Source organism: Engystomops pustulosus, chromosome 7 (genome assembly GCF_040894005.1).
Source record: "Engystomops pustulosus chromosome 7, aEngPut4.maternal, whole genome shotgun sequence".
NCBI classification, from domain to species: Eukaryota; Metazoa; Chordata; class Amphibia; order Anura; family Leptodactylidae; genus Engystomops; species Engystomops pustulosus.
Window position 1 is genome coordinate 54,345,256 of NC_092417.1, and position 24,727 is coordinate 54,369,982.

Here is a 24,727-nt window from a genome sequence, read left to right on the forward strand (position 1 = left end):
AGGATGGAATCACAAAAAGTCTTACTCTCAAGATGTGATAACGTGTAGCTAGCTAAGTTATGCCATCACGTTATGAACAGGCAATGGGATCCCAAGTGATCCAAAGAATAAAAGGGCTACAGGTTTTTTTTTGCCAGTGCTCATGGCCACCAAACCACCAAGACTTGTACGTGTGTTTTGTGGTTTCCTCCTGGTGTTACGGAAGACTTTGTTTCCATTAATCCTTAGGCCTCATGCACATGAACGAGTGTTTGGGAGTGTTTGTTATCCAATTTTCCAACGGATAGCAGATGGTCCCATGCATTTCAATGGACTCATGCACACATTCTGTGGTTTCCATGGCCCCGAGTGTGAACTGACTAACCGAGCCACAAAATTCACTATAGGTCCTATTCCTGCCCGAGTTTGTGGCTTTGACAGTCCTTTTCTAGGGTCTTCGGCATGTGAGCGAACCTCACAGACCAATGACATGTGGGCCACAAACAATGAACGACAGGTCTGTTGTTTAGGCTTGGGAATGCTCACGTTCATGTGCAGGTAGGCTTAGGGCAAAAAGGATCCTAGCGGTTGCACCCCACCAATCATACAGTGATGTGATATGCTACCACTTGAGATCAAAATAACCCATCAATTTAGTATGTAGATTATTCCTATGTATTTCATTTATACATTCTGTTCATTGGTGAACATTTATCTAAAGGTAACATGACCTGTTTCTTCAGAATGTTACATAATATAACCCTTACAACAATATCCTGCATATACCCATGTCCTGTTATATAACAAGCCTGATACCTCTCTATGGTATAAAATATAGAAGCTATATTCTCAATGCATGAAATGTCACATCACCGGCACCTAGGACTGTATACCAAGTATCTTACGTCTCGTTGACATTACCTGCTCCATCTACACCTATGGAGAATGCTGCCTCCACTGTGTATATGTGCACCTCAGCGGCCTCTTCTCTACTTTGTAGAAGATACAAACAATGGAACCGCTATTAAACATTTTTCAGCACCAACATGATTAACGTTTAGATCAATTACAAAAATGTAACTTTTTTTCCCTTAAATTTATACTTGTACCTGAAAAAATACAATGTTGTTGGAAGAAATCGAAAAGAAAAATCATCCCGGTCATTTCTCTGCTGCCCGTATATAAACCAGCGATGACAGGAGGAGCAGTTCTGGAGGTTTGTGTAAAAGGATAAGGTTTACATTCCTAAGGCCATCATAATGCATCCAATAGCCATCAATCTGGAAAGCTGCAGAGTAATGGTGCTCTTCCTTGTTAAAAAGAGTGGCACCTTCTAGAAGATACCTGAAAGCAGATCCAATATTATAAAGATTAGTAATCCTGGCATTGGGCTCCAAAAGGATCTCCAGGCCAATGGCTTTACGGCTGACATAAATGCCTACGGCTTTGAAATACCCCTTTAAGAGGTGGAAATGTATGGCATATCTAGGATGTATACCATAAATGTATGATACAAGAAAGTTCCACACCTAGGAATTCCTGTTGTGGGGGTGATGAGGGACATATGTGCATACATGAAATAGGGTGGTACATTAAATGATCATTCCATACTTACTTGTGATCACATAAATCCAAGTAATACGGTACATAAGCTAGGTCTTCTGACTTCCACTGTTCCATGTTTAAGATAACAAAGGGCGGCGCTCCGTGACAGAAAATCCTCTGAGAGAATTCTCTCAGGCAGCCACACCTGAAGGACACAATGGTTATCATGAATCCTGACTGCACGTCTTACAAACGTATTTATATATTCTTCAGGAGACAGCAAGCCAATGCACCCAAAAATATGGTGAAGGTACTGTGTACCGTTATATGGGGCGCCACACTTGATCTAAAAATTAACAGCTCTTTTTAAAAGTTCAGTGGAATAAAACACACAACAAATTCTGTTGGATTGAATTGTTATGCCTTTGCAATGTATAAAACACTACAGTCTTAAAGGGGTTGTCCAAGGGTATAAAAAGAAAAAACCCTTGGGTGGCCGGGATGGGGCGGGTTAAAAAAAATAAAAATGTGCTTACCTCTGCGGTCCCTTCCAAGCACCAGCGCTTCAAGCTCTCCGGACGGTGCCCCATGTAAACAAACAGGGTCACTGAAGCCGGACTACGCTCAGCTTCCGGCCGTCGGCCACAGCCACCCATCCATCCTGAGAACAGGGACGGGTGGGAGTAAGTCTGTACCCTTTTTAGTTTACATGGGGCACATATTGGAGAGATTGCAGCACCGGAATGGGCCGCAGAGGTAAGTACATGTTTATTTTTTTTTAACCTACCCCATCCCGGCCACCCAAAGGTTTCTTTATACCCTCGGACAGCCCCTTTAAGACACCATAAAGAAATAACTGACCCTTCAATAAATGTATTGCATATTTCAGGCTATAAGATGCACTTTTTAGCAAGAAAAAATGCTTGCTAAAAAGTCCCTGCTTCTTATAGTTCTAAGGTCAGCAGGATCCAGCACTGCCAGACCACAGTCGTGGAAAACGGGTGCATTTCTGACAATGTACTTTACCCAATCTCTGAGAAAGCAAGGCCTCTCTTTTATCTTGCGCCTCTTGACATGACTGTTACCGCAGGAATATCAGAGAATGATTACATGCTTCCTGCATCACTGAAAAGTCCTTAAACCCTTTCCTGTTACCAGGGGACGAGGCCAGAGAAGAAGTTGTGGCTGTGACTTGGTATGGAGAAGGGCTTTGTGTGAATGAATGGATGTGGCAGTGCAGAGTGTGTTCCAGTAAGTGAATGTATGTAGCACAGTGAGTGAATAGATGTAGCAGGGCTGTGTGTGTGTGTGTGTGAGTGAATGGATGCATTAAAGCTAAGAATGAGTGTATAGACCAACAGGAACTTTTTAATTGGTGTCAAAAATATTTTTTCGTTTTTTTTGGATGACTAAATCATGAGTGTGTCTTATAGTAAGGTGCTTCTTATAGTCCGAAAAATACGGTACGATATCAGAGGAAGATAACATGCTTCCTGCATCACTGCAAAGTCCTTAAACCCTTTCCTACCAGGGGATAGGGCCAGAGAAGAAGTTGTGGCTGTGACTTGGTATGGAGAAGGGCTGTGTGTGAATGAATGGAGGTGGCAGTGCTGAGTGTGTTCCATTAAGTGAATGTATGTAGCAGAGTGAGTGAATGGTTGTAGCAGAACTGTGTGTGTGAGTGAATAGATGTAGCAGAGCTGTGTGTGTGAGTGAATGGATGTATTAAAGCTGAGCGTGTATGGACCAACACAGAATTTTTAATCGGTGTCAAATATATTTTCCTTTTTTTGGATGACTAAATCAGGAGTGTGACCTATTGTAAGGTGCGTCTTATATTCCAAAAAATACAGTACTAGGCATAATTCACCTAGATGTCAGGGGTAACTTACCCAATCTCTTCACATACTTCAATCCGAGAACAAAACAGCTCATCCACAGCCATCTGAATGAGGTCTCCATGTGGTATGTCATGAGGAGGGCTAAAGGGGACAATAAGCAGATGACAGAACTTATATATAGGCTAAACCTTTTACTTATGTCTCAGATGAAGCTGTAGACAGGTCTGAATAAAACGCATAACAAGTCACATGAGAGACTTGCGTAGCTCCAGCCCTCATCTTTCCACATTAGACTGTGTTCATGCCATGTACGAGTCTTCTGGTAGGGCTATACACTGGGACGGGTTCTTTCTAGAATGCACCATGTAGGAATACAGCTGAATAAGTCTCATGTTATTTCTTATTTATATCACTTCTATATGCATATATATTTTTATAGTTGCCTCTGAACACTCTATAAAACAAAAGAAAAACTATACAAATATTTGTCAGTCCAATGGGTGCCGTAGAACACTTTCCAAATATATACAGTATGGGCTATTTATATGGATACAACTAAATTAAATGGGAATGGTTGGGGATATCAACTTCCTGTTTGTGGCACATTGGTATATGGGAGGCGGGAAACTTTCCATGGTGGGTGTTGACCATGGCAGCCATTTTTAAGTCGGCTACTTTGGATCCACATTTTTTTTTTCAATGGGAAGAGGGTAACACATCCAACTTATTGAGAATTTCACTTGAAAAACAATGGTGTCCTTGGTAACTTCATGAGTTATTTACAAGATTATGTCCACTCATGAAATGTGTTCAAAGAGCTGCCCGTTGTGTTGGATTGTCAATGAAACCCTCTTCTTCCACTCTTTATACACTTATAGCAACACCACAGAAGAAATGCTAGCACAGGCTTCCAGTATCTGTTGTTTCAGATGCCGCACATCTCGTATCTTCACAGCATAAACAATTGCCTTCAGATGACACCAAAGATAAAAGTGGACATAAACTTGTAAATAACTTATGAAATAATAGTTACCCAGCACACCATTGTTTTTCTTGTCCAATAAGTTTGATACGTTACACGAACCTCTTCCCATTGGAAAAAAAAATGGATCCAAAATGGCCACCATGGTCAACACCCTACTTGAAAAGTTTCCCCCCTCCTACATACTAATGTGCCACAAACAGGAAGTTGATATCACCAACCATTCCCATTTTTTTAGGTGTATCCATATAAATGGCCCACCTTGTATGGAGAGAGAATGAATCCTGTCCCCAATGTCTATAGCAACCAGTTATAGCTCAGCATTCATCTCCATGTCTGATTCCAGCGCAGTGTGAATCTCTCTGCCAGTCCCCAGAGTTCCTATTAATTTGTGGTATCTGATATGCTAATAGGGCTATCTTTGTCAGATGGGAGGTACCACACTGACTGCTCCAACCTAAGAGAAGACAGACTACATGGTGCCGTAACCCCTCCTTGACACTTGCAAATTGAATTAGGGTGGTTACATTACCCCTTGTTATAGGGGTATATTTAGGGACATTTACCCATAAATTTCTAGGAGAAATAACTGAATAATAGTACAATGTAGATAATGAATAAAATATGTTACCGTATTTATATTTCATGGTGAATACAATTAGTTCTGAGAACATTCTGGCCAAGTGCAGTGATAGGTCCTCTCTTTAACCCTTTAAGGACCGGGCCATTTTCACTTTTTCCATTTTTCACTTCCCGCATTGCAAAAGCCATAACTTTTTTTATTTTTCCATTTACAAATATGTATAAGTGCTTGTTATCTGCGGGACAAGTTGTACTTCTATTTTAAATTCTGTGAAATTTACTAGCAGGCTTGGCATTTACGGATTTAACTAAATGACAGATAACACATCCCCATGATCATGGGGGATACCACATTTATTTAGTTTTGATGAATCTGAATTCCTTTAAAAAAACAAGAAAAATTTATTTTTATATTTTCATAGATATTTTTCTTTCATATTTTTCAGGGGTCACTTAATTTCATAAGTAAATTTTATTTACTACTTTTATAGGTCCTATAGGGTGTTTGAACCCTAGGGGGCCTGACCTCTTATGCAATATAATGCAATTCTACTGTGTTGCAGAATATTGAGAATATGCAGCTCTTTTATTACAGCCTGCATCCATCAGGCTGTGACAATGAGTGTTAATTATCAGCCGTAGGAGCCTCCCAGAAGCTCCCAGCTGTCAAGCAACCAATCCACGACCACTGAAAATGTCGTGGAGGTGTCAATTTAAAGCAAAATGGTGGTCCATGTGAATGATGGTGCATGTGAAGCCTCTGTTTAGGTGAAATGGTCGGCTTTGGCCAAGACAACCAAACAGGTTGACTTCTGTCATCGCCGACACTGATAACAGGAATGACCTACAGGCGTCTGCTGTGTAATACAGCATATACCTGTCCTGTATGGAGAGAGAAATTAATAGACTAAGTTATACCAGGTGCAGGGTCTAAGGGGTGTGTTCTGTAAGTCCATGTCCTGTACTTCCCTATAAGGCCCAATACTATGAGAGTGAGATAAGGTCTATTCACCTTAGCAAAAAAAAATTTAAAAATTCTTACTTGATTAAAATAGTTTGCATGTGCCTCTCCTGGGCACGGAGTGGGCACCTGGAGTTAGAACAATAACTCTCCTGCATTGTAGCCATAAGATCCTCCAGGTTTCTAGTAAAATTCTCATGCTCATTACCAAACAAGTCAATCTCAAGAGTGGCCTTGTGTATCCCGGATTTATACTGCCGCTTCTCCATCTTGTCCCATATCCACAGCAACTTGACTGATGTGAAGCTGTAAGTGTCCATCAGATGAAGGAAACATTCTACAAACTCCCGACCCAAATAGAGCGACAGCTCCCGGGGAAAAGTGTTATTCTCACGTAAGATAACATACAGCAGCATTAGGAAGCCATCTATAGTGCATGTGTTCTTCAGTGTTATCTCAACATACAATGGCAGACAAGACACTGCTTTCCTGTCGGCTTTGATGGTAAAAACTCCTCCCCAGGGGAGAACTGGTCTCCAGAATGAACGATCCTGGTCAGAGTTGTTTTTAATGGAAGCTTTGATTTCTTGAAACAATGTCTTCATCCTGCCAAAAAAGAAAGCATGACATATTTAGCGACAATATGGATGTGTTAAACCCAGTTATGATCATAAGAATGTTATCCTGGGGGAAGAGGAGGGGCACAAGTATCCGAAGTGAAAAAGTCAGTTCTATGACCTATAAAATGCTACAATTGTGAATTTTAGAAAACGTTCCTCTCCCATTTTTGAAGAAGACTTATAAACAGGATACCTCCAGATAGATCCAGGCACTGTGACTGTGGTATATTTGTTACCCATGGCCTCTATCTTTCTAAAAATCAATTTTCAAAGTTATGCTAATGAGCCAGAAGGCCCATTGGAGTTGTTTAACAGAGACCCTCAGCACTTCCCCCTTACATCTGATGTAATCTCACAGCAGCACAGAAAGTTTCAGCATGGCCATGGATAACAAATATAAGAAGAGTACCACAGTCATAGTGCCTGTATCTATGAGTAAGTGTCCCTGTTTATACATTCTTGATTTTGATGGTAGATTTCCTTTGAAGATTTTTTATTGGCGGCACTTGACTTCTTTAGGTTATGGCTACATGGCACAGGCACCGTGAACACTATCAGAGATTTTCCTGGACTGGAGTTGAAAATTGAGAGTTCTGGAAAGTTACATAACGTTAGACTTACAGCTTGTCCAAAGATTATAATGTACAGAGGGTGAATATATGCAATGACTCACCAGTGTCATGTCCCCGGGGTATAAATATATATTACATTGACTGTAATATAAGCAGAGAGAAAGACTGACACTAGTGGGGTTCAAAATGTTGCAAGTGATAAATTCAGGAAAAGTAATAAAAAATTCAAGCAGAAGGAAAAAAAAAAGCTTCCCTTAAAGGGACTCATTACCTATAAAAAAAATGGAGGGTCACAACCCTTGAGAGGACACTAGCTCTATCTCCCTAATAACCTTTAGCAAGCGCACATGGCATACCTGTACACTTGGCTGTACCCGCTATCTATACTTGCACATATATACTGATCTTGTACATATCCCATTTTAGGTTTCCAACCAACACCCCCCCCCTTCTGTTTTCTCTATTTTTTTATACAGTAGCTGGCTATGTATCATACCAATCTCTGGGAATTCCCCCTGAAAGGGGTATGTGTTTTGCTGCGACCTAATGTAAGGCACCATTCTGTTTTCCTTAAGTAAAATTTTGTTAAAACAAAAAAATGGAGTGTCACTACAGAGAGCAGAGAAGAGTCAAGTTTAGAGGTCTTGTGTAGAGGGTCACCTAGAAAGAAACAGTTAAATAGTTTTTCTTTTAATTTGTACCTTGCATTTCCAACTATGTATTTAGCTGCCGCCATAGCATGACTTTGAAGAGATTTGATTTATAGGAAAATAGACAAGATTTCAAAGGACATTTCAAAGGACATTTCACACCCGACATGAGGGGTATATCTTACCACACATACCTCCTTTTCACCAGATAGGGCAGTGATGGCGAACCTTTTGGAGACAGAGTGCCCAAACTACAACCAATATCCATTTACAAGTCACAAAGTGCCAGTATGACAATTTTTGTAGTAACTTATTGCTCCCTGCTGTATCACAGGTTTCAATCGTATTGGCGTCCTGAGTTCACCAATACGATAGAAAGATGATGGAGAAATTTGTATTGTAGCTTCCTTCCAGGGTCCCCTGAAGAGAAAGAATCAGGGGACCCGGAGCAGGAGCTCCAGTGATAATCCATCTCTGTCTACACCTTCTTGCTCCTCCTGTAGTTGTGGCAGCCTAGGATATTGCATTAAAATGCCGCTGACCATGGCACATCCTGGGCTGTCATGGACCACAGGAGGAAGCTTTGAGTCTTATCTGGTAAACTCTCTGTTGGTATGAAGTCTGGGTGCCCACAAAAAGGGCTCTGAGTGCCACCTCTGGCACCCGTGCCATAGGTTCGCCACCACTGAGATAGGGGATGAGCTGATGGACAGTAAGGATTTGACCAATGGGATCAGAGTGATCAAGCGCACAGTAACCTTTCTATAATGGAGCAGACATGCTTTCCATAAGACTCCTTGGGGGAGACAAGTACAGCTATAGCAGTGCTACAATATACTTATAATGAACGGCTAGCAACTTTTGATTACCTATCACCCGAATATATTAGGTGGTTTACATGCCCTTTTGGGATTATCTGTTCTAAACTACATTGTTTTGATTTACCACACAGTGTTGGGGTACAACTGAGGTATGTTACCTGCAATGTGGTAACTTACCACAATGGGGTAACAATGTTACAATAGGGTAACTTACCAAACCTGGGTGAGTTATGTTTTGGCTACACATGACACCACATTAATAGATTTTAGTACAGACAGTCCCCCACTTAAGGACACCCGATTTACAGACGACCCCTCTGTCCACTGTGACCTATGGAGAAACTCTCAGAATTCTTTACTATAGTCCCAGACTGCAACAATCCGCTATAAGGTGTCTGTAATGAAGCTTTATTGATAATCCTTGGTCCCATTACAGCATAACATTTTGAAACTACAATTGTCATGGTGAAAAAAAAAAGTTTGTCTACAGCTACATAATATATACAGTTTCGACTTGCATACAAATTCAACTTAAGAACAAACCTATGGAACCGATCTTGTATGTAACCCGGGGACTGCCTGTACTTTTATTGGTTTTATTTAAAGTCAGGCTATAATGGACTACATTAATAAAGAGAAGCACACACTATTATAAATGTGCTGCAAATGTGCCTACCCCCAGGAGAAGGGCTAACAATCTGAATAGTTTTGGGTCTTGTTCCTTCTAATTGATGAAGCGGCAGGATGAGAGTGTGCCCCGCTGCTCCATTTAACATCTATAGTTAAACAGAGCACACAGCTCTGTCCAGAGTGAATGGCTGTGCTGGAGATAGCTGGACGCTAGGTTTAGCTGCTTTGGGAATGGCTATTGGCATTGTAGAATTGCAATTATAGAATGACAGAAAGTAAAATATGGAAATATTACAAAAACTTTCCAGTCATTTATTTTATCCTTCCTTTACCCTTTAGCGTGTTAAGTTCTCCCCGTGTCTATACTTTATCCACACCCTGCAGAGGGAAACTGTGTGCTCTCCATAGGTTATCCTGAGAACACTTCCATGGCTACAGTAAGTGACTGACGCAACAAATTTCCATATGCCCAAGCAACGCTACAGATGAAATATTAATCCCTTCTTGTGATCAGCCACAGTATTACCTCGTACACTATGAATTGTGCCTGTAGGGGGCAGTCACGTCATGCAAATAAAATGGGTAATGGGTGAAGGATGATTACAGACAACAGCAGAGGTACATTGACTGGTAACATCCTAAGAGTGATGCCACACAATGCGTTTTCAGTCCGTTTTTAAGTATGTGTTTTCAGTCTGTTTAAAAAAAAAATGCTTTTTTAAGATGCATCCGTTTTCGACTGTTTTTGGCCGTTTTCCCAATTATCTTAATAGATAAACAGGTTGCAAGCAGCCAAGCGCATGATAAACGATCAAAAATGGATGAGTTTTTAAAACGCATGCTTTTTTAAATGGACTGAAAACGCATGCTTAAAAACGGACCAAAAATGCTATTTGTGGCATCACCCTAAGGATTGGGGAAAAAGAAATGCATGGTGGCTGAGTGGGTAGCACTTCTGCCTTGCAGCGCTGGGGTCCTGGGTTCAAATCCCACCCAGGTAAACATTTGCAAAGAGTTTGTATGTTCTCTCCGTGTTTGTGTGGGTTTTCTCCGGGTCCTCCATTTTCCTCCCACACTCCAAAACATACTGGTAGAATGATTAGATTGTGAGCCTTATGGGGACAGGGACCAATTTGGCAAGCTCTGTGCAGCGCTGCGTAATCTGTGTGCGCTATATAAATAAAGAATTATTATTATTATAATGATATACAACTCATGGGAATTATCAGAGCTTGTACCTCAGCCTGGAAATATTGCTAATTTCTTAATGCCATGAGGAGAGTTCCTATAGACAGCGCCTGAGCTAGTGCAGTGCTGGAATGGTAGGCCAGCGCAGCCGGCTACTTGATGCATAAGGAGTGCGGAGCCCGATGTATCCAACGCAGTGTACAGGTTTAAAGAGGACCTGTTACCTGTAAAGACGTCACTAGGAGCTGCTTAATAAAGTTAGCAGAACCTAGAGCTACAACAGGTGCAGCAGTGTCACACTACTAGTGTTATCGGAAACCTACAAAAACGCAAGCAGACGCTGCCGCAATGTACACTAGAAATTAGGCACTACCTCTTCCCCGGACCGCCCCACTCACTCCATAGGCCAGTAGTGACTGGTCATGCAGCAGTCCCCGTCCCCTCATGAATACGCAGCGTTTCTATTGTACATCGCGGCAGTGTCTTCTAGCGTTATCGGAGGTTTCTGATAAAGCTATAAGTGTAACACTGCTGCACTTGTTGTAGCACTAACAGCTGTCTAATTTAGTAATCAGCTCCTAGTGACGTTTTTATAAGTGACAGGTCCTCTTTATATCATAAGTTAGATCACAGTGTGCCAGCGTATCATAAATGCCCCCACTGAATTCAATTGCCAAGACACCCGGGCACAGTGGATTGCAGGGCCAGGGGCTCACGGGGACGCGGCGCCAGGGGCTCACGGGGACGCGGCGCCAGGGGCTCACGGGGACGCGGCGCCAGGGGCTCACGGGGACGCGGCGCCAGGGGCTCACGGGGACGCGGCGCCAAGTTTTGTTCACATTGCATTTTGTAAACGCAAATGTTAAAAATCATGTAATCAGGCAAATCACATCTCCTCAGCTGTTTTTGATGCATTCCAAAACGCAATGTAAACGCAACCAAAATGCATGGTGTGAACGCCCCCCAGGCTGTGCACTACACGCTCCCTGTACACTGCGGGGGACATAGTAATGTGCAGGTTGCAGGGAAACGTCCGAAGCAAAAGTTATTGGCCGGGATTGTTGTGGCAGCTCCGTCCCTCATTGGCCCCGCGTACAGCCAATAGGGTGCGAGCCTGCACAGCCCTCAGCGCGCTCGTCCGTCATCTCACCCGCTACTGGAGCTCGTATTCAGCCCAGGAGAACACTGGCGGGGCCCCGAGGGGCGGTTCCAGCAGGTACCGACATGAAGCCAGCTGCTTCTCCACCCAGCAGCGTGCATAAACAACCGTGACGTCAACGCGTTTTTTTGCGTTCCACGCTGGAATGTGACGCACGCTACGTCGGTCACACCACTCCGGCCGTTACGTAGGAACGCTCTCGTTAGGTGGTGCGGTCCTTTGTGGCGGCGTGTTACTTGTGCGCTATCGCCACCGATCCACCAGGCCTGAGGGTTGCTGTCGCCAGTGGATGTGACACGGTTGACGGCGGCGGGAGAGGCGAGGAGGAGAGCGCGGCTGTCGCTGGTGAGTGTGTGGGGCGGGGGAGACTAAAATGGCGGGACGCGAGGACGGGCCCGCGTGTGTGCGGAGCTCCCTCGCCGTGTAGCGCTATTACATCGCGGTGTCCTGCGGCCCTAGTGCCGGGCGTTACTTAAGCAGCTGTGCCCCGGGGCGCCCTCCACTGGAGACGCCGCCTTCTAGAAGCTCCGGGGGCCGCACGTGCAGCACGTTGTGTGTGACTGAGGCCCTAGCACTCCGTAAGAATCGCACCGCTAAAGTTTGCTCTGGTATATTGTAGTCTGGAGCTATGGGCGCTATCACACTCGGAGATCTTTTGCTGTATGTTCCGGGGTTTGAGGTAGCGGCAGGGGGTTACCTGAAGTTAGTGGGTTAGGAGGAACCATTAACTTTTTCTTCACACAGAAGCGAAGGTTCAGAATTTTTTCTTCCAAACTTCCCCCAGAAAACTTCTGGTCTTTCTAAAAAGTTACCAAAGTATCCGGAAAGGCTACACTTACTGGTTTCGATATCTTGCATAGCATACTCTGACTTATTTTGTGCTGTGGATTGTGCTTAGGCAGCATGTGTTTAGCTGGAGGTTGCTGGTAGTGAATGCACAATTTCTGTTGCATCCACATGGCTTCCTATGGAGGGGGAAGGGTGATGAGTGTGCACTCCCTTCTCCACTTGACCGTGTGCTACATTTGCACATGGTTTCAATAACATTGATACGTGAAACTATTGTATGAAATAGTAACACTCAAAAAAAAATTATTATAAAAATGCAGCAAATTATCTGTAAAATAGAGCTACATCAGCGGTCCCGGATGGCTCCAAGTATCACCCGAAGGGTTAAAAGTACAACATGTTGTGTGACCGGAGCTCTATAACTTCATAGTCCTACATCCTTATTTCAGATTCATGTGAGATGAATCTGAAATAAGGATGAAGGACTAAGAAGTTATAGAGCTCTGCTCACACAATATATTGTATAAAATATGGAGAATATGTCTGAAGCATAGTTCGCATGTAACCTAAAGAGTAAAAATAAATCCAGACTCCAGAGCTATAGATACCTGTTTGTGTGGTTTATATCACAATAGTGTATCAATGTTGGGAGTTGACCTTGCACCAATCAACTGTTCCTTCTGTTATAACTACTGTAATTGCAATGCTGTAGTTCCCTGATACAGGGACTATACATTAGAATCTTAGGCTTCTGGCTTCATCCATTTTAAAGGTTCTGATAGCTGGATCCCATTTGTTGATTACCTGTCCGTCATGTGTATACAAAATGAATAAGAGCCAGACCATCCCTTTCATACTTCATCATCTCAATTTTTTTCTCGTATAGTGTTTTACTTGGTTGGATTTCCCAGTTATCTGTTGCATATAGAACAGTGCTTGGCTATTGGTTGAAACGGTAGAAATCAATATATAAGCAACATGTGTCTGCACTACTCGTATCTCTATCTGCCTGGGAAGGTGTTTTATCAAATTTTTTTGTTTGTTTTCAGATTCTTGAGACTATTGTGCCATGATGCAGGACCCAAAGCCAGATCCTAGTCCTGTGATACAGGATTCCGAGGAGAAAGCAAAGCCTCCTGCAGAGGCTTCACAGTCTAATAAAGACATTTTGGAAGTGACTGCAATGGAGCAGTCTCCAGAACAGGATGCTACCAGTGAAGTAGAGGAAGCAGCTGAACCCCCAGAGAAAGTAGAAACGGAGCCTGAGCCGCCTCTTCCGCCAGAATTTGACAAATATTGGAAAGCTGTTGAAGCAAATCCTGAGGATTTTACCACATGGACCTACTTGTTGCATTATATTGAACAAGAGGTAAGTAGTTGTCTGTTGATATCAAGGGGTTTCTTTAAAATTGTTAGGTGATCAAATCTTCTTTACATTATTTTTGAGGCACCCTGGTGGTTCTAGTTCTTAAAGAGCCATTGGCTCTGATATTGCATTTGGTAGTCACTTTTACTGTAGGTATTAACGTGCTCCTTTACTAGAAAGCTATCCACTGTCCTGTGGAATAGTGCGGTTGATTTGGGTATGATTGCTCGGACCTCTACGTCTTATTAGAATGGGCCAACAAACCAGAGAACAGTGGCTCATCCTTCCTAATTCCCGGAGAAGCAAGCCTCTGCATTTAAAAGGAGTTGCTGAACGGTGCGCTGTACTCTGCAATTTATGGGACTTCTATAGCATTGGATGGTGTAGCAGGACAGATGTTTGAACTGACGCTCCATCAATTTGACCCCAGTTCTTGTGAACTCTGGATAGGAACTTAAAATGAAATTTTTTATACCACATATTGAGCAAAATTTCATTATGGCTTGTTTGATGTTTTGAATCCATCAGTCTGTTGTAAACTTGCCTGTGTATGTACAGTTCATCAGGGATTTCCCTCTACCTAGTGATTTGGTATGGTATGCAGTCACTTCCTGCTTGATAGGTTTCCGCTATTCACAGCTTGGGGGAACCATAACAAAGTTGCATAGCTTTTTAACTTTGTCGCTTATGCTGACATGAACCAGTATTTCTTTGCATGGTTGGATGACAGTGACAGACTAGCAAAATGGCCTGAGGCTCGTCAAGAGTATCTGCTTCAATATTTTCCTTTTTGACTTTAACACAACCTTCTTTTTCAATATTTTTTTTCTTAGAATCACATATATGCTGTCCGAAGAGTGTTTGACTTGTTCCTTGCACGTTATCCTTATTGTTATGGCTACTGGAAGAAGTATGCAGATTTGGAAAAGCGGTACAATAATATCATGGAGGCTGATGAGGTAATTGTGATATCATGTAGACTTTAGACAGAATTCTGGACATTGGCTTCGGGCCTGCCCTTGGCCCCTGTGTAAGGTCAAAGCAGGATTAATACTACAGCATTTGTCACTTAGCGTGACATTTGTCCTAATATCTCCTTTCTTTGTTGACAGGTGCCTTAAATCTCCACAGTTTGTCAAGCTGTGCAGTGCAAGCCAATATTACACTGCAGCTTAACAAGTAGGGCAGGGCTTTCTGTCATTCGTTTTGTGGTGGCTTAGTTTAATTTTGCTGGTTTTACATTTTGCTACTTGTTTATTGAATTTGTGGTCAGACGCTGTGAATGAGAATCTAATGGGTCTGTGCCTTATGGTCTGTACCCCAAAGCCAGCCCTCAGCTCCTGCTAAGAATACAGCTGCGCATTGAAGATCAAGACACTGCAAGTGGAGCTCAGAACATAAGCCATGTTCTATCCAACCTCCACTTCAATGGTAATGGCAGATTTTCAATGAAATTCCAAATATTTAGCCTTTTGTAAGGTTGACCGGATACAAACTTTTCTTCTGGGACAAGAAACGTATCATTCTCCTTGGTGTATTTTCTCTTTCTTATCTTAATGTATAGGTTTATCGAAGAGGAATACAAGCTATTACCTTAAGTGTTGACCTATGGATACATTATCTTCAGTTTCTAAAAGAAACTCTAGATCCTGCTGACCCAGAGACCCTGAACACTATGAGAGGGTAAGTTATATACCATTTAACGGTCTTTCAGCATTTACTGATGTACATTAGAAGGTTATTGATCTAAGGGTGCGTTGTCAAGGAACAATGAAAATGCTCCCAAGCTTTCAATTGAGCTTTCCCTAAAAATTCCTTACACTTATGAAATATATTGTCTACATCTGTGCTAAATACATTTTTTATATCTTGGTTTGAAATTTTATTAGTCACTCAAATTAAAGATTTGTTCTATTATAATGGAGACTTTTCTGTATGGAGGGCCTGTATAATCATTGTTTCTGTCCATTTCTCAGGACATTTGAGCATGCCATCATGTCGGCAGGTTTAGACTTTCGTTCTGATAAGTTATGGGAAATGTATATTAACTATGAAGCCGAACAAGGAAATTTAAGTGGAGTAACCTCAATTTACAGCCGCCTTCTGGGAATTCCAACACAGCTCTATGCTCACCATTTCCAAAGGTAACTTTAGTTTCTGGCAAAATGTTAATCTGTAACGGGTCCTGCAGCAGCTAGGGGTGTATTAAGAGTACACATGTTTTGCGTACTTCCTTTGACACTCCCTTTCTCTCGGTGCACCACCCGTCACTGTTGGCTTCTGTTAGTATACAGAGGCCGGAGATTATGGCAGTCTACAGCTGCATACTCACTACTGCATGAGCGGAAAGTGATTTGTGTTCGGAGAAGCCATCGATTAGGAATTCTTGGAAAACCCTTCTCTTAAGCTCTCGAGCTACAATAGAGGGAGTCTACCTAATGGGTTTTGACCATATGGGACTTCGCCAGTGTTGTGTAGCATTTTTGCCTCTACTAACAAACACAACAGGTATAGCCACACAGCTCTTCAGGGGTCTTAACACTGAGAACCCCACCAATCAAGTTGCGCTGTATCCTTTTGCGCTATTATTTACGGTGAAACTACGAATGTCTCATTAAATCAGTTATGGAGTCATTCCAGCTTGATTGCAAATCTGTCTTTATGCCTTTTCTGTGCATTTGCATTACAATATCATTTTGTGTTCTAACTTACCTTGCACCCTGGCAGAATTCTGTTCTGAGTCCCAGGGGTTGGCTTTGATTTGGATGCATTTAATAAGTCTGCGGCAGACTCCTAATCTCTCAGCCCCAAACTTTGTGCTTCTGTACAACTGTTCCCTAACCCACTGATGTCAGCTCACCATACTTTGGGCTTTGTTCCTATGTATGCGAATAAGCAGTGGGTGTTCAAAGCAAACCTGGGACTGAGAACATGGTTCTTTCAGGGTGCAAATAAGTAAGACACAATATTATAATTCAAATGCATTTAAAAAGGAAGAAAGTAATCTTTGCAATGCACCTGTGATTGGCTTCTGCAACTTGTTCCAAGTGAAAATGTGGTACCTGGTGAGCGGTTCCCTTCAAGTCGGGGACCACCTGTACTTGGGACATAATTGAGGGGAACCTGTCATCAGCAATCTGCCTGAAAAACCTCTACAAGAATATTGTCTCTTCATGGTCTGGTGTGGTGGCATTATACAGAAAATCAACTTTGAATGAGCTATAAATTGGTTTTATTAAACCTATGAATGCCTAATCCCCTGGGATTGAAATCCTAAATCTGACTTTAGCATACCGGGCTAATGATATCTGAGTTGCGGTCAATTACAGTGAAGGGGGCTTTATGACTTCAGTGTTTAAATTCTCTGCCCCTTGACTTTAAGTGATATGTAAATTGCTTTCATAATGTAGATTTTTTTGGATGACGCCACCACACAGTCATGAAAGAAAACTTGTCTGGAAGGTGTGAAGCTTATTGTCAACATACTGGTAGTGGTTTATTAGGTCAATATCTACTGTCCTGTTGCCTTTTACATGACAAATTCACAGTAGTAATGCAGCTTTTTGTCACCATTGCGGTACAACAACTTGGTTAAGAACGTAAAAATTGGAATACAACCATAGAACTTTTAATTATGCAAAATACTCTAAAAAAAAAAAAACCCTTTCCTACAAAAAAGCACTGAGTAATTTTTTTAATTCCGTATGAATTTGTTCTTAGAAACAGTATCTGCTCCAGCAGATTGTCCTTAAAGGGGTTTTCCCTTAAAAGGAAGGTTGGGCCCTATCCACGGGTTAGGGCCTAACTTGCTGATCAGTGGGGGTCTTGGTGCTGGAATACTGCGAAAACTAACGGTTCACAGCTCCAGCTGATAAATGGCCGCGAATGACCGTTCTGCTCCATTAATCTCTATAGAGCTGATGGAAATTGCTGAGGCCTTTGTGTTTACTCTCCCCTTTTTTTTTTTTTTTTTTTTTTTTTTTTTTTTTTTTTTTTACTTTGAGCTGTATTCCTCCCTTTTATAGGTTTAAAGAACACATACAAGGACATTTGCCAAAAGTATTTCTGACTCCGGATAAATTTATTGAGCTGCGGAAAGAGCTGGCTTCAGTAAATCATCACAGTGGATCTAAAATGGAATATCCTTCTGGCCTTGAGGACATAGCTGATCCAGCACAGGTATGCATACATGACTATGTAGAGTTGTGCTAGAGAGGTAGTCACTTGTGACAACTGTGAATCTAAACAAATTTAATTAGGATAAACTCCTCCCCTGCTGCACTAGAATTTAGAAGTCTCTAAACCCAATTAAAAATGAGCCTGTGAATGTAGTTCGCTTCAGTTAAGTCTTCAGTTACTTTGTCTGTTGTGAGCCCAAACCATTGATGGAAAACCCAGAACTGGTTTATAATAACTCTAGGGGGAAAAAAAATTTGTCTTTTGGGAAAAAAGATTATTTCCTCACGATACTAACGAGCAGTACACCTGGGACCATGGTCAGACTTCTGTCTGCCAGAAATAAACACTGAAGCTTTCTATAGGAGGACAGCAAGCGGCGATCTAGAAAATTGTGGGATTGATACAGAAAGCATATTGAAAAATCATAACTATGCATCATATAAACAATAAGATTTGCATGCTGAAATGGGAATTCCCCCCTACAAGTCTGACTCCCTGTGTCAGAATATGGTGGGAAAAGTGTGTGGGTTTTTTTTTTTTTGCTGAAAGGATTAAAAGGAATAAAACCTACCGTATATACTCGTGTATAAGCCGAGTTTTTCAGCACTTTCTCGTCTTATACACGAGTCAATACCGGGCTTAAAAAAATAATAAACTTATATACTCTCGCTTTGGTGGCTCCGATGTGCAGCGCTGCTCCCCCGATGTCCGCACGGCTTGTCTTCTGGCTTCCCGGCTCCTCTTCTGTCACATCGTGCTGGGCGCCGCCATTGTTCTCTCCCGGGCGCCTAGTATGACGTCAGCAGCAGCGCCCGGGAGAGGACAATGGCGACGCCCAGCACGATGTGACAGAAGAGGAGCCGGGAAGCCAGAAGACGAGCCGTGCGGACATCGGGGGAGCAGCGCTGCACATCGGGGCCACCGGAGGGTGAGTATATAAGTTTATTTTTTTTTTTTAATTCGGGGCAGGCTGGCTATATACTTGCGGGGGGTCTGTGACCAATGCATTTCCCACCCTCTGCTTATACTCGAGTCAATAGGTTTTCCCAGATTTTGGTGGTAAAATTAGGGGTCTCTGCTTATACTCGAGTATATACGGTATATATTGGGTCTCCCCATTGTACCGACAACCCCCAATTTTCAGAAATGTCAGTCTTTGGAATTAGACATGTTTATCTAAGTACTGTAGTGTATATAGTAGTCAGTTGAGCAAGAAGTACTATATCTATAGAGTTCTCATGCAGGATGTTTTTAAACCCTTCTATTGTCTTGCAGCGTACGACAGAAGTAGAGAACATGAGACACAGAATCATTGAAGTTCATCAAGAAATCTTTAGCCTTAATGAAAATGAAGTTCACAAAAGATGGGCTTTTGAGGAAGGGGTAAGCGTTTTTCTTTAAAAACAGATTGTTTGAAGGATTTTTATTGATTTTACAACTGGCTGTTAAGTTTACAATTGTCTTGTTTTCTTTAAAGATTAAAAGACCCTACTTTCATGTGAAGGCTTTGGAGAAAGTGCAGATCAATAACTGGAAAGAGTATTTGGACTTTGAAATTGAGAATGGGGCTCACGAGCGAGTGGTCATACTCTTTGAAAGATGCGTCATAGCATGTGCTTGCTATGAGGAGTTCTGGATAAAGGTAATACACGTGACCTCTTGTGTGCAATATCGCCTGAATTGACACATTGATCTCGTGCCTAACCCTGTATATTTGAATTCTGTTCATCTATAACTATCTATTGCATTAGGGGATGGTCTGCTTGCAACCAGATTTGACTGCTGCATATGCCAACAGCGTTGCCTCCCTTCGCCCTTCCTTACAGAGTCTAGTCTAGTGGTTCAATAAAGGTGCTGAATGGGTTTAAAACAAGAATTTAATTGTTCACACTTTACATCGTTCTTAGATGTATTAACTGAGAATCTCTCTTGTGTTTAGTATGCCAAGTATATGGAGAATCACAGTCCCGAAGGAGCAAGACATGTCTACAACAGAGCTTGTAATATCCATCTTCTGAGGAAGCCTTTAGCTCATTTATTATGGGCTGCATTTGAGGAGCAACAAGGTAAGATATTAAAGCATGTTTTTTTATGAAAGAGTAAATCCCTTGGTAAAGCTTTGTTCTAACAGTCTCTGCTGTTATAGGTAACATTGAAGACGCAAAACGCATATTAAAAACGCTGGAAGAGTCTGTCGATGGTCTTGCAATGGTTCGGCTAAGAAGAGTAAACTTGGAGAGACGTCATGGGAATATTAAGGAGGCTGAGGAGCTCTTGACTGAGGCCATGAAAAACGCCAAAACTACACATGAATCTTCATTTTATGCAATAAAGCTTTCGCGCTTCTATTTAAAAAATCTGAAAAATGTGGTAAAGGCAAAGAAAGTGTTAACTGATGCTCTTCAGAAAGACAAAGTAAGTGGTTTTAGCTAAGTTCTAAACTACAGATTTCAGCTGCTTAAGTTGCCCATCTGTGTGTAGGATGTTCAGGGAATGGCCACTTCATTTCATGTTTTTTTTTTTTTTGTAATGTGTAAGTATGGTGGGCAAGATATAAGGTAATTTACCAATGTACATCTTTTTAGAGTTGTGCACTACTTTAAGTCTTTTACCTTATCAGCCAGACATTACCATCCGTAAAATGGCTGCAGATATCTGTCCTTAGAAAATCTACCACAACCTTTGTATTCATGTGGCAGGTAGATTGGTCAAGGACAGCTAGAGCTCACTTAATGCCAGTTTACATACAGAAATGTATGGCGGCTGAGCTAAGACCTTTCTGACCCCAGGGTCTTTTAGTTTACTTTTCAGAAAAACGGTGCAGAATAGTTACACTATATTTTTGTAATGTTTATCTCCCTAAACGCCTGATGTTGCTTGCCATATAGAGTGAAACATTGTGGGGGCCATGTGAAATGGCACGGGTGATTTGTATGAAAATGAGCCATACGTTCCCCATGGTTCCTCGGCCGCTTTCTGGTGGTACTAGAAAGTGCAGAGCCTCGGTAAGGGTGGCTAGGCATCTTAGTGAATAGTTTTGACTTTATTTTCTATAGTTGTTTGTATTTTCCTCTTGCGGGTAACCCGGGTATGGTTAAACCTGACTCCACAGGACTTGTTTGTATTGTTCAGTATGTGAATGAGCATCCAAGTGCTCGCTGGTCTTATCTTAAATCTTCACCTCTGATTTTCACTTCAGTTCATAATTAATCCATCTGCATTTAAGGTCATTACTGAGTAAATTATTTAAGTGGGGACACAACAGAGCAATGACCTGGCCAGTTTTAGAATGTGTATAGGGGGGGAAGAGGCCATAAAAGTGACCTTGTTGACGGCACTTCGAGATACCTTAGTGGACCACAATAAAATTTTAAAAAAAGTTTCCCTCAGCTTTTCTGCACCATGATTAAGGGAAAATGACTGGGGTGACGGGTATATGTGAATGAGCCCCAGGTGCTTGTTTTACTTTAACTGTCTTGGCAACAGTGATGACCTGTAAGACTGCTGTATGTAATTTCTATTACAACATGTAGACAACAGTCCCTCTAAGCTGATGTTGCCCGGTTAGTCACAGTAATGTGTATGTTCTCTTATGGGAGAGAATTGAAACTAACTGGATCTTTTTTTCTGAACAGGAAAATACAAGGCTATATCTCAACTTAATTGATCTGGAATTTAGTGGGGATGTCAAACAGAATGAAGGCAACATCTTGGTTCTTTTTGATAAAGTAATAAAAAGCTCGTTGCCCCTGACTACAAAAATTACCTTCTCGCAGAGGAAAGTAGAGTTCTTGGAGGACTTCGGCTCTGACATCAATAAGTAAGTGTAATATTCAGCTGTAAGCTGGGGGAAACCTGTGATTTGGATCTACCTTTCTATGTTTTATTTATTTTTCTGTTTTGCACATAGTTTATCTGTATAGTAAGTGAATAATTTGTAATTTTATTTCCTTTGTCTCCTTCTAGTAATGTACTTGCATTTACCTGCATGTTTTCTATAAAAGTTTTCAGTCATGCTTTGAGGGCATAAGATAAACCAAAATTGGGAGTTAAAAACTCAGACATGGTACATAGCTACTACAGCTGCTTCAGTAGGCAGTGTTATCTATATTGTGGCTCCCAAGACTTAAAGCGTAACTAAACTTTCAACATAATTAAAAATTCATATGATATTGATAACACTGCAATATTTTATTATATAAATCTGTGCTCCCCAGTCTTTCCTAAGGCTACATTCACACGATGTATTCCCGCCGTACCGTAGTTCGGCGGGCATACATCGGTGCAGGGGATCAGCGACGCTCACCCCCACCCCTCTCCATAAGAATACACGGCGCCATATGGTACGGCGCCGTGGGGCCATAGAAGTGTACGGGGGACGTATGTATGCCCTGTATAGTACCAGCTATATCTTAATGTTGTTTTCTGAGTGGTTGATGCGCATCTAGAAATTTTGGGAGGGACTCTGAATGCTAGTAGCCATTGTTTAGTATCATGGGCTAAAGGCTGCTTTGATCTGTTGGTATTGTAGCCAGTTTATACCCGTGGCTTGATTGCCTTGAGTTAAGGAGTTGAGTGATTTTAGATTCCCATTTTGTAAAATTGAGTCTCCAAGGTTTCCTAAATTATTTGACAACCATAATATAGAGCCAAGATTGTGTATTCCAGCAGATGAGCTGTTGATTGGAACATCTTGTGCTTAAGACTTGAGGAAATATTCTCTAGGTATGGGAAGAGTTGATCATTTGCCTCCTTATCTGTCTGAAGTGAAGTACTTTCAGATACACTGCTGACTAAAAAGTATAAAGATGCAAAAAATCCTTTATGTATATGATTAATATTTACTATTATCAGCTCTGTTCATTTCTGAAAAAAATGGCTTGTAAGATTTAGTTTTTATTATGGTTTTGTGTTTTTTCTTCTTCTTGCTTTTCAGTTGGATGCCAGGAGTAGCATTCACTGTTTCCTTGAAGTTCCAGGTCGCACATTGTTTGTATAACCAGTAGTTATAAAGGTTAAGAGTGTTTTATTTTATTTCAGGTTGTTGACTACTTATGATGAACATCAGAGGCTTTTAAGAGAGCAAGAAATTCAGAAAAGGAAGGCAGAGAATGGGTATGTTAAAAGCTGCAGCTGACCTTTTTCCTATTGTGCAAGAATAAAGTTTTGAGTGTTTATTTATTTTTTTTGTTCCAAAATTTCATGTAGAAAAAAAATTGATCGTTTTGTGCACGTCACAATACCATGATGGCTTGTTACAGCATCACATGGTCCGCTAGATCCTGCAACCTGTGTCTCTTTTTTTTTTTATACATTTTATAAAGTAATGATGACTAATATAGGTGGAAAAATTATAGAATAAGTTAAGTGGTTAAGGGTACAGCTGGGGAGGCTCCACTGCCGCCCATTATAGACGGCTTCTGTCAGAGTTATAAGATCAATCGGTTGCATTTCGTGTTTCCATACTTTTTTTTTTTTTTCTGTTTTTAGGTTGGAACACCCGGATGCTAAGAGACTGCACACAGAGGATGGTGCGGTAATGGCTGCTCCAATGGCTGCTACAGCAACTGCAGCTGCTGCTCAGCCTGCATACAACTATGCAAACTGGTACCAGGTACAGTCTCTTCCTTTATTTGTTTAAAGAAGGTTCTATTGTAGCCTGGTTGTAGGTCACGATGTTGTGGCTTTTCAGAAAGGCTCTTATGTTGTTGCCCCACTAATAGAGCATTAGCTGTCTCTGATTTGCGTACCTCCCATTATTATAGCCTTGTACCAGATTACAGGTGGTATAGATGTTTACTTTTTTGAAAATGGGCACTTGAAACATTTGTTTTAACATAAGGAGAAAAAATGAAAATGCTATTTTATCCCCACAAGATTTGCATATTTTCGCCTGCAGCTTTGTCTGCTATATAATTGTGAGTGATACACCATTGTATAATGAATCAATTGGTTGTGTTGCACATCAGCATGTTTGCACAGTAAAGTGATCTGCCATTTGTATTCACCTATTCTGTTCTGTGTTTTCAGCATTACAACTACCAGAACACCTGGAATTATGGACAGTACTACCATCCTCCTTCCACATGATGGCCTTCTCATCCCTCCCAGAATCCATTGCAAGACAGTAGTTGACATAACTTATACAATGTTCTAATTTTGTCTTTCACTTTGGGGGAAAGTTATTTTGACACCCAAAGGGTGCAGTGTGTATGAGCAGACTAATCTAATTCTGTGGTGGAAGCTCACAGAAGAGGGGGGGCACAATCTCTTACCCTCTAAACATCTGAAATCAAGATCCCTCTCATTGGAAGTGGTATAAATCCAGTATATATATATTTTTTTTTCCCCTGTTCTCTTCTGCTCTTGATTTTTGTACAAATAAGACGTATCCAATCATTTGGAAAACATTGCTTAAATATGGGCCTTTCTTTGTGAAGGAAAGTGTTTAAAAAGGGACATGTACCAGATAAAGTATGAGGAGGTGTTGGGATACGTCTCCAGCTGGTGATGGATGCACGACTTGGTGCATTATTTTTTTTTTTCTTTTGTCATCTGGATTTTTAGAAACCATTTAAAGTTTGTATTCATCTGTGTACTTTATCCTTTTCCCATGTTTTTGTTGTTAATAAAGTGTTGGCAAAGTCGAGACCTAATTTTTTTTTTTTCTTCCCTCCTTAGAAGTAAACAATGTTTAATATTTCATTTTATGCATTTTCATTCATATGCTTTAAACCGCATCTAAATACTGCCATAGGTGCAACATTTTGTTTTCCATACAAATGGCAGTGCCCCCCACTGTTTACTTTGGCAGAGCCAAGTGACCCAAGCTTCTAAAGTCTTATTTTGGATGCTCAGGCCCC

The 24,727-nt window shown here is 41.4% G+C and overlaps 2 protein-coding genes and 1 non-coding gene across 3 annotated transcripts; 2 read left to right on the forward strand and 1 right to left on the reverse strand.

The window, feature by feature from the left end:
- DORIP1 (dopamine receptor interacting protein 1) lies at positions 1-11,665 on the reverse strand. The gene is made up of 5 exons (XM_072115975.1): positions 11,522-11,665; positions 5,972-6,496; positions 3,417-3,506; positions 1,595-1,729; positions 1-1,323 (listed from the first exon to the last, which is right to left on the reverse strand). The coding sequence occupies exons 1-5, from the start codon at positions 11,629-11,631 to the stop codon at positions 1,140-1,142; spliced, it is 1,044 nt and encodes a 347-aa protein (XP_071972076.1). The 5' UTR covers positions 11,632-11,665; the 3' UTR covers positions 1-1,139.
- Positions 11,660-24,513, forward strand: PRPF39 (pre-mRNA processing factor 39). Its single transcript, XM_072115974.1, has 14 exons — positions 11,660-11,875; positions 13,369-13,688; positions 14,519-14,644; positions 15,250-15,368; positions 15,662-15,829; positions 17,711-17,864; positions 19,140-19,247; positions 19,342-19,506; positions 19,804-19,930; positions 20,011-20,279; positions 21,500-21,684; positions 22,905-22,979; positions 23,355-23,478; positions 23,895-24,513. Exons 2-14 carry the CDS (start codon positions 13,389-13,391, stop codon positions 23,952-23,954), a joined length of 1,980 nt encoding a protein of 659 aa, XP_071972075.1. The 5' UTR covers positions 11,660-11,875; positions 13,369-13,388; the 3' UTR covers positions 23,955-24,513.
- On the forward strand, positions 21,342-21,426 carry LOC140071480 (small nucleolar RNA SNORD127). The gene has a single exon (XR_011849175.1). It is a non-coding gene; the product is annotated as a small nucleolar RNA SNORD127 (small nucleolar RNA).
- Positions 24,514-24,727: the final 214 nt, after the last annotated feature.